We start from the raw sequence: 9,769 nt of genomic DNA, 5'->3' as shown, positions 1-9,769 counted from the left end.
GTTGATAGCATGTTCCGCTTCTAGTTTCTATTTAAAGATGATTGCTTAATCAGCTGTGGCTAAATAGCTCTTTAAAGTAAATTCGCTTACTGAGGTTTTCGAATCTCACCCTTGCTTTCTTTCTAGATATCTTTTGAGGTGATGGCGCGCATGTAGGATGAGTAGTTGCACGCCTCTTGCACATTCACCTTACTCTTTTGGTTAAACATGCTATGCTGCTAGATGGTGTTGCTTTGCCCTGTAATATATATATATATATATATATATATATATATATATATATATATATATATATATATATATATATATATATATATATATATATATATATATATATATAAGTGTTGCCGAAATTTCCTTTAAGGTTCGACACCACTGTAGGTTGGTCTGAGTAACTTTCCGGGCTTGTTAGGGTCCCCAAGGTGTAAAACCCACGAGGATCCAACCCATTGACGGCCCTAGTCCCGCCGCTGTCACTTTGAGGACCCACAGGAGGTTCCCCCTCTTGTTATGCCAAGGATCACCTCCCTTGCATGGTCTCCATCATTGATATGCTGCACCGTTGGTAGCAGAGGCGTAGCAGGTAGAGCCAGCTGAGGAGGGTTCAGTAGGGCCAGGTGATCCACCTAGCGACCCGCCGCGGGCCTTTGGCCTTCGAGCCGCTTGTCTCCAGTTCTATCCCCCGTTATGCATGCTGCCTGCCTCCTGAGGTACTCCTCTCGAAATGTTATGATGGTTCAGCAATCTTCGATATTGTGGGCCTGTCTAGCCCTGTGCAAGGTGCACCAGTATCCTTCTTCTTGCTGCCGGCCTGGGGCGTGCGATCGCTGGGGGAAGGAGCTAGAGCACACCTAGTCGCGCCCCTTAGAACGAGGCAAGCTCGGAGCCCCTCGTGGGTGCTCAATGCTGTTGATGCCATGTCGCGTTACGGAGCTCGTGGCCCCCTTGGAGCCCCTTTTTGCCAAAGGAAGCGATGGAACAGGTGAGGATCCAGTTTGCAAAGTCGGCCTTGCAGGTTCGACACAGGGGATTGCTGCAACATTCATGGCCTGCCGGCGGAGCCCCTCTTCCTCCGCACAGGCGTATTCCTTGAATTTGCTCATGAGGGCGCTCAACGTGTGCACCGGGTGCCAATGCAGCTAATCAAAGAGGGGCCCGGAGGCCAGGCCCTAGGTTGCCTTACAATTGCGAGATGCCTTCTTTTGGGCCTTGGTTTGCGCAAACCTCCGGAAATATTTCCGAAGGGTTTCGCTTGGCTGTTGCTTGACATCGAATAGGCTCCCGAAGGTCATTGGCTTGATGAGAGTTCCCTGAATGTTGTTACAGAAGGCGTCCCATAGGTGAGCCTAGGCATAAATGGCCCCGGGTTCAAGCGCCCAGATCCATCGGAGGGCTACTCCCTCCAAGGCAAGGGGGAAGCACTTAGCCATGGTGGCTGGCCCACCCCCTGCCTGCCTCGATGGAGAGGGCATACGAGCGAACAAACTCCTCTAGGTCTGACTTGCCTCTAGACTTAGGTAGCTTTAGGGTCCGAAACCTATCGGGGAAGGGCACGGCCTGTAGGCTCGCCTGCAGGGGGAGTCAGAGTCTAAGAGGGGAGCCTCACGTTGTCGGGCCCGGGGCTCATGTGCCTGCGGATAGATCGTTGAAGGTGCATCGGGATGATGAGCAGCGAAGATGACGCCACCGCTGGTCCCCGGAGCCCGGGTCGGCATGGCGTTGGCCGCTTCTGGAGCAGTGACGGTTGTGTCTGTAGATGGCTATGCGGCCCGTAGGGCCACCTACAACTCCTCTAGCTGGGCCTGAAAGGTCGCCACGTGCGCCTGCTGGCCGGCCGTTGCGGCCTGTACAACCGCGACCTCTAGGGGTACAATGAGACCCTCGTTATATTATTGCTGAAGGGCCTCTGAATCGACGGGCCCCCCATTCCAGCCACAGCTAGGGTATCGATTAGGTCGGCGGTGGCCACCTGGCCCTTGTTCCGCTTGGCTGTGAGACTGGTTTTGGTGTTTCGGGTGCTTGGTCGCGGCGGCCATGCAGATCTTCGCACAAGGGGCAATTGTGGTGCCGGTTGTTTGGGCCTCCACCCTGGTAGTCTTCTTCTTTGGTGGTATTCTCTTACTGCTCCTAGTCTTCTACATTGTATCTTTCCTATGGACAATGTCAGTTGTTGGTGAAAGAAACAGTATTTCACGAACAAGGTGCGGTGAGAACCAGTTCACTAGAGTAACTCAAACTTAGGGAAGAAAAGGAGAGGAAAGGATTACGCCGAGTGATCGTAAAAATATGTCCCTTTGCACAGTGTGCCCATGATCAGTATTTATAGAGCCCTTCATGACGTAAGTGTAGAATTTTTACCATATGACCGTGACCTGGGAACAGCTGAGTAAAACATCGCTTGGGCCCGGGTACTCTCCTAATTACCCTGATGACATCATCTAATCGTGGCAACAGTAGTGGTAGCAAGTGGTCGTAAAGCTTGGCCAGTCATCGATTGCGACGTCGTCCATACCCAGTGTGTCAGACCGGCCGTCGATTAGACCGGTATTAAATGTCGGTCACTTCGTGGCAGGCAGATGGCTATCAATGCCCCCCACCCTTTCTCGATTGATCTTTCTAGAGAAAACCAATTGCCTCCCCAAGGCTCTGGGAGACAATGGCCTGAGGAGGCTTGCGCTCTCCAAAGGCCTTGGTCTCCACAGAGAATCCGGGTCCTGAGGCTCCAGAGGTGTTCCAAAGCCGGGCGGGCTTCGGTCCCTTACAAGCGGAGCCTAGGGCATTGGGAGTCCTTATTGGCAACCCCAACAATAGTAGTACTCTGGATGTAGGAGCAAGTTGCCTGAATTGGAAACCAATATGAGTTATGATTAGGACTGCAAGGATATATGGTTGCACACAAATCGTGGGCTCAACGGTTTGTGTCTGTCAGCAAATGCAAAAAAAAAAGGGTGTCCTGTACCCAATTTTGGCAATTTGGCTAATGATCATCAATCGTCTAGCTGCATAGTTGCAGTCTTGTCGGTCCATTTAGGGGACCTTAAGGGAAAAATCAACGAAATGGAGTGATACCAAGCTGTCGACCAAGTTGTTTGGACTGCTGAACAGGCTTAATCTGGTCGCTCAGAAACAATGTGCTATGGGCAGAAAAACTTTCAGACTTCAGATTTTTAAATAGGACATTTCACAAATAATATTTGGTATCACATTGCACAATCACGGACAGAACTGATCCTTACAAATTGGACCCGATTTACCTGTGGTCCTAATGATCGATGAGGCATGGCTCTTAGCCACTATGAAACAGGTCAGAATGGCAGCACACTGCTACTAGTGGCTCCAACAAGTGCCAAACAGATGGCCACAGAGAAATCTAATCAAAATCACAATGTTTTTTTCCTGCAACATTGCATGTTCTGAACTCATGGCCTTGTCTCTTGCCAGCCTGAGCTGATAGCTGCACTTAAACTGAGTGCTTCTCTTCTCCCTCGCCTATAAATCGATCAGCTGAGCACCAGCACTTCATCAGTCCACCAGCAAGACAAGCACTACACCTAGTAGCTGAACGCCACCTGATACAAAGATTCTATGAACATTCAGCCAGGAAAGTAGGAGAAGCAACTATGATCAGTGCGAAGAGACTCGTTCAAATGGCGAAGAAGTGGCAAAGAATGGCGGCCCTCGCGAGGAAGAGGCTCACGCTGTCGACGACGGCGAAAGAAACCGAAGGATCGTGCGGCACCTCAATAATGTCAGTGGCTGGAAAGGGCCACTGCGTCGTCTACTCCGCCGACGGCAGGCGGTTTGAGGTACCTTTGGCGTACCTCGGCACGGCAGTCTTCGGTGAGCTCCTGAGGATGTCGCGGGAGGAGTTCGGGTTCGCGAGTGACGACGGCAGGATCACGCTGCCCTGCGATGCCGTAGCGATGGAGTACGTGATGTGTTTGCTTAGGAGAGATGCCTCTGAAGAGGTTGAGAGGGCGTTCTTGATCTCCATGGTTAGGCCTTGCCACCACACTTTCAGCAGCGTGGCGCCATCGATGAGACTCATGCGGCAATCAGCTGTTTGTATATAGCTCATTAGCTCCTGATGTACATAGTTTTTGTTCAACGGGATGTAAGATTCTTGAATCGAAGGAAATGGTACCCAAAAAAAAAAGATATTGCAAGCTCGCTGATCTTGGCAAGTGAGTGACAAGTGATAAGATTATCCTTTTCATCTCTTTTCTGAACTCGTCTCGTTGCATGGCACAGGAGAAACTAGAAAGAAGACATGGTCTGAAAATTCTCAGACGTGTTGGGTGAGAGAAAGAAGCAGCGGCAGCGTCAGGGGGTTCATCTCGCAACCGAGTCGAGAAGTTTTGGACTTTTGCGTAGGGACCCTCGGACTGCCCTGTATTACCGTTTGGAACCCTGAAAAAACGGATCGTGATTCCAACCGGGATTCACATAAACCGTACGATCGGAATCTGCGGTCCAGATCGAGCTTGACTAAGTGGTTTCGCAGTTTTGTGTGGAAACCCTTGGACTACCTCGCATTACCGGTTAACTCCCCAGAAGGGCAGAGCAGTATGGGTCTTCCCCTGTAGGACTCACGCATACCGTTGGGGACTTGGGGCCTCCGCCGGCGGCAGTGGTAGCGGCCTCCCTCCGAGTGGTCCCTCGTGTGCCAGGCAGCCAGCGCCGTTGAGTCCTCCGGGCGCACCCCTAGTCGGCAGCTTAACGGTGGCGGTGGCGTCGAGTGCGGCGTCAGCGTCGCCCGCGTGAGTGCGCCGCGCAGCAGGCAGCTCGTCGGCTCCGGTAAGGACTCCAAATCGAATCGGCGCCCCAATCAGTAGTAGATAACAAATCAGCCAAATTTGCTCAGGTTACTTGTTAATGTGCACAGGTGAGCAGATGGTCTACTCCATTCCATTGGATTTGCGAGTGCCCCAGCCACTTAGTACATGACAGTGAGTAGAGTTGTTTACTCTAATTTCAGTAGCCCAAGGTTAATGCCATTAGTCCATGACGAGAAGTGCCTTGATTGGTTCATAGCAGCTGGCCAGACGGTGCCACATCTCATTTTTTATTGGTGGTCTGCTTGTCTTCAACATCTCATGTGGCACCCATGTCAATTGTGTCTTCCTGCAATTTCTGCGGGCCTTCAACTAGCTGCAAACCATGCTTGTTTCGTTGTTTCATTTCTGTGGCTTATACACTTGTATTTGACAAATAGTTGTAGTTTGGACAAGTCCTGAGCTTATGCAGTCAGAATTGGCTTGAGCATTTGCAGGATCCCAAGCTTCAGTACAGTTTCAATTATTCTGTTGAGCTTGATTTTCAACATGTTAATCCAACATTCTTGGTAACTGTGACAGTCTGTTTTCTCCCTCTCTTGCTCTCTCACCCTCTCACTGACTCTAGGACCCCACCTGTCATCTCTTTCTTCCACCCCCGAAATTCCTCTTTCCTTTCTTCGAGCAGCCAGCACCTGAATTGATTTCCGTCGAGCCCACGTGCAATCAAGGCAATCCTTTGCCAATTGAAACCTTGCAAGGTAACCGGCAACCACAGTAAGGAAGGGCATCAAATTCGAAGGAAAGATGACGGGAGAAAAGGAAACCGAAGCCCTAATTTCTCGCCGCCGCTTAAATCCCGCTAGCCGAATCAAATCCGTCTCATCCCTCTATAAATCTTTGATTCCTCCCTCAGCCGAGCCTCTCTTTACTCCACCGCGTCCAAGCCCCCCAAAATAGTCGAGTTTCCTTCGCCAGTGAGCCCCCGCGCCGCCACCATAGCTGTGCCTCTCTAGCCCTCCCCGACGCCGTCCGAGTGTGCGTCGGCGTTCTTCGTCCACATCTCGTCGTTAGTTGAACGTCGAGTTCCGCCACTGGAGCCGAGCTCCTAAGGCCGCCGAACCTCCGCCGTTGAAGCCCGCCGTCGTCGAGCCTCTCCGGTCTTCCCCGACACCCGCAACCTCGTCAAATGAGCTCGCCATCGTCAACCGGTCACACTTCGTCATTTGCCGTCGCCCCGAGTCTTCTCCGACTGTCGACCACCGCGAAAGTTGTCGCTGTCGCCGTTGTTCAAACGGAACCGAGGTAGATGGTCTCTCTGTCGTCCGATCTCAAGTGTTCGGCTAGGATTAGAGGAAGCATACTCCTTCGCGTTAGGCGATCTCAGCCGTCCGATCCGAGATCAACGACTCCGATTTAATGAAGCGCCCCATCAGCTCTGTTGTCTAGTCAGTGTGCCACATGTGCAGCCACATCGTCATTTGTCCGATATAGTAGATCTAGTCAGCGCTCTATCTCTCTGAGTCAGCAGACTAATCAGCCGATGACATCATCGCTTACGCAGTAATTCGATTTTCCTGTTAGAAAATAATTCACAATAATCTGAAAAATAAGTTTTCTTTATTAGAAAAATTCCAAAAATTATAAAATGGTTTAGATAAATGTTTTGGCTCTATTTTTTATTTATGTAAATGTTATTTAATTTTTTGTAGTATAAAAATTATTGCAAAAATGTTAGAATAAATGTTTAATTTGGAAAATAGTTTAGAAAATATAGATTAATTATGATAATGTTTTAAATATGTTTTCTTTAGTAAACTAAATGCTTTAATATGTTTTGTTGCATATAAATTAGCAAATAAATTCTATAAAATTGTTTTAATTAGTTTTATGTTTAAAAGTATTTCTGGAAAATTTTAAATAAATGTTTTTGGTCTTTTAAAAATTAGGTTTAATTCTAGAAAATAGTTTTTATAATCATAAAATTTGTTTAGTTGTAGTTCTCGCGTCGTAGCTCTGATTTAAGCGATTTTTACGCCTAAATCTTTCTAAAATTATACCCTAACTAGCCTTAGCGTTTGTTTGTTGTGTTAGCTTCGTTTGGCGCTTGTTCTTAGCGTGTGTGTTCTCTTCGCGTGTAGAGGTTCATGTCCCGGAACCGTTCAATAATTTCCAAGATCAAGATTTCGGTGACTTTGAGCAACACTTCGGAGAAGGCAAGTGTCCTTGAACATATTGCACCTACTTTTGAAAAATATTTGTTTTATAAATTGCATGCTTGTCAAATATGTGATATATCATGGATAGGATTGACTAGTTTTCCACAATATTCCTTATAGCTGTAGTTTGATTTTCATGTTATGGGTAGATTATACTTAGTATTGGTTATTCATGGGTAGCATAGACAAATGATGACTTTTGATTAATCATGTGAACCATGATAAAGACTTCGGTAAAAAGTGCTTAAATATGGAAGTTAGGGTTTGGACAAGTGTGGCATGATAGTTGGCATGTGGATATGTTCCAAGCAGATTGTGAGCTTTATTGTATATTGGTTATTACCTTGTTGTTGGGATGATGGCGGTCTTGCTCAGACCATATTAAGGATCGGTTCATGTAGCGATCACTCATGAAAATAGTACAAACACAAGCCTGATATGGGACGGGCCTAACCAAGTAATTCGCTATTCTCTCAGCATTGTGAAGATCATTTGGTGGTGCAGGGATGTAAGGGTGTACTTTCTGGAACCGTAAGGTGTAAAAAGGGGCTTCTGGGGTGGAGGATGTACTCCACTTATGTACAACGGTGGAACCTCAGTGGGTCAACACATGCTGAGAGAGGCGTTGGAAAGGCTTTGCAATGGAATCCTGGTCGCACACATCGAAAGTGTGTAAGTGTTTGATCGACTCGAGCAAGAAGGATGACACATCTTGTGGGTAAAGTGTACGACCTCTGCAGAGTGAAAACTGATATATCAGGCATGCTCACGGTCATGAGCAACATGGACTCCTCACATGATTAGTTGGGTGATTTCTGCTGGTTTGGTTGGTTCTGGTGGATTACGATGGTGGAAACTATGATTCAAGTTAGCTTTATTTAGAGGTGGTTGGAACCTCAAATGTGGAGCAAGGTAGTTGGAACCTTAGCTCAAGTCTTAAAGAATCTTTCATATAGTAAATAGATTGTTTTTATAATTGTTTTACTTAAAAAGTAGTATTTATGCAAATAAACTCCTAAGTTAAGCTATTCTTGATATTGGTCCACATATCATACTTTCTCACACTTGCTGAGTATTCCATGTACTTACACTTACTACACCTAAAGAATGTTGCTCAGTCGAGGAAGATTTTAAGGACTTCACAGAAGATGGCGCGTTCTAGGGTGTGTTCTCCGTCGATTGCTTGTGGAGTCGCGCCAGTTGAAGATGAAGGCTACGCTTAGTTTCACTGCAGTGTCTTTACTTTTTTGACCCTTGCTGGTCCATTTTGTAAGATCGAAGATACATTTAAGTTAGTGATATTATACTGTTATTTCACTTATACTGTTACTATATGTATGTAACTTGATCCTGACATATATAATTATATTCGGTTTAGTCTTAAAACCAGGCATGACAGTAACATTTTTACAGCATAACAACTTGTTTTTGTCAAAAAAACTATTTCCCTTCACCTTAAATATATGGCACCAGGTCATTCCTCTTTCATTTCCCGATTGAAGCATATATTGTACACAAACTTTTCTCCTAAATGTATATATGTGCTAATAGATTGTTGTTAGTTATAGAATGTACATCTACACGCTATCGGACATTCTTGTGGGCAACCTCAATATATTTTTCAAAGAAAAGCAACACAAAATAAGACTTGATTTTGCCTTTGCCAGGCTCTTGCTACATTGACTGCTGCCTTGCAAGAGTAAAAAGGCTTCACATCGCAATTTTCTCAATGTGGCGGTAAGGAATAATGCCGGCCAGTTCATTAAGACTGAGAGAATGTACAGTTTCCTTCTAACTATGTCAGAGTACTTCACATACAAGAATACAAAGTATATTACACTAATAGCTGCAAAATACGGCATATCTTCAGGAGCTACAAACTGCAAATTGCTGATGCAGTGCCACAGGTGGCATTGTGTAGCTTGCATACTGGCAAGGCATCACTACAGAGCTCAGGAACGCCTTCTCAACTTCCTCTGATGCATTTCTTCGGAGCAAGCACATCACATACTCCACCACTGCTGCATCACAAGGCAGTGTGATCCTGCCATCACCAGTGAACCCAAACTCCTCCTCGGACATCCTCAGCAGCTCACCGAAGACTGTCGTGCCGAGGTACGCCAATGGGACCTCGAACCGCCTCCCATCCTCTGTGTACACGGCGCAGTGGCCCTTGTCAGCCACTGGCGAAGTGGTGCAGCATGCATTGTCGTCCCTTGTGGCTGTTTTGACCCTTTGCCACTTCCTTGCTAATTGGGCAAGCCTCTTGGGATGGATCATGGTTGTTTCTTCTTGGTTCTCAGGTATGGTGCTTAGAAATGCTTAGTTTGTGGCTTTGTAGTTGTAGTTATGGTGTCTTACTTGCTTGCACCTGAATATATAGGTGAAGAAATGGTCCATGGCTTTGGTGCATCTACTATTCTTAGACTAACTGGCAGGGGACAAGGCCATGAGCTTGGTACGTGCATTGGTGGCTGCAAAGGTAGACATCGAGATTCAGATTAGATTTTTGTTGGGCCATCACTTGGTGCACCGTGAAGGCAAAGATATTGACTAGTGGTTGCGCAATCAAATACTTACTACAGTACGAGCTGCTGAATTGGGCAGAGACATAGTGCAAGCATACTGGGTCCAGCTTTTATGGAGGTCTTCCATCTGTTTCATTGTCCTGTATCAAGTGGATTGGAGATAAGCTGGTTGAGCTTGCTCAAAAGCAATCATTTCTGAATGATTTGGGACCCTATTTTTTTTATCAGAAACACTGGTGTGATTGCG

General features: G+C 46.8%; 2 protein-coding genes across 2 annotated transcripts; one reads left to right on the top strand and one right to left on the bottom strand.

The window, feature by feature from the left end:
• Positions 1 to 3,371: 3,371 nt before the first annotated feature.
• On the top strand, positions 3,372 to 4,270 carry LOC133897537 (auxin-responsive protein SAUR36-like). The gene has a single exon (XM_062338298.1). The coding sequence runs from the start codon at positions 3,621 to 3,623 to the stop codon at positions 4,071 to 4,073; it is 453 nt and encodes a 150-aa protein (XP_062194282.1). The 5' UTR covers positions 3,372 to 3,620; the 3' UTR covers positions 4,074 to 4,270.
• A 4,377-nt stretch (positions 4,271 to 8,647) lies between these two features.
• LOC133897486 (auxin-responsive protein SAUR36-like) lies at positions 8,648 to 9,330 on the bottom strand. The gene has a single exon (XM_062338230.1). It carries the CDS (start codon positions 9,272 to 9,274, stop codon positions 8,861 to 8,863), a length of 414 nt encoding a protein of 137 aa, XP_062194214.1. The 5' UTR covers positions 9,275 to 9,330; the 3' UTR covers positions 8,648 to 8,860.
• Between the last annotated feature and the right edge of the window lie 439 nt (positions 9,331 to 9,769).

Source organism: Phragmites australis, chromosome 17 (assembly GCF_958298935.1).
Source record: "Phragmites australis chromosome 17, lpPhrAust1.1, whole genome shotgun sequence".
Lineage (NCBI taxonomy): Eukaryota > Viridiplantae > Streptophyta > Magnoliopsida > Poales > Poaceae > Phragmites > Phragmites australis.
This window is presented reverse-complemented; position numbering and strand designations above follow the sequence as displayed.

Bases quoted from the DNA above. Each gene is read 5' to 3' on its own strand.
- LOC133897537 (XM_062338298.1), top strand. From the start codon at position 3,621: ATGATCAGTGCGAAGAGACTCGTTCAAATGGCGAAGAAGTGGCAAAGA.
- LOC133897486 (XM_062338230.1), bottom strand. From the start codon at position 9,274: ATGATCCATCCCAAGAGGCTTGCCCAATTAGCAAGGAAGTGGCAAAGG.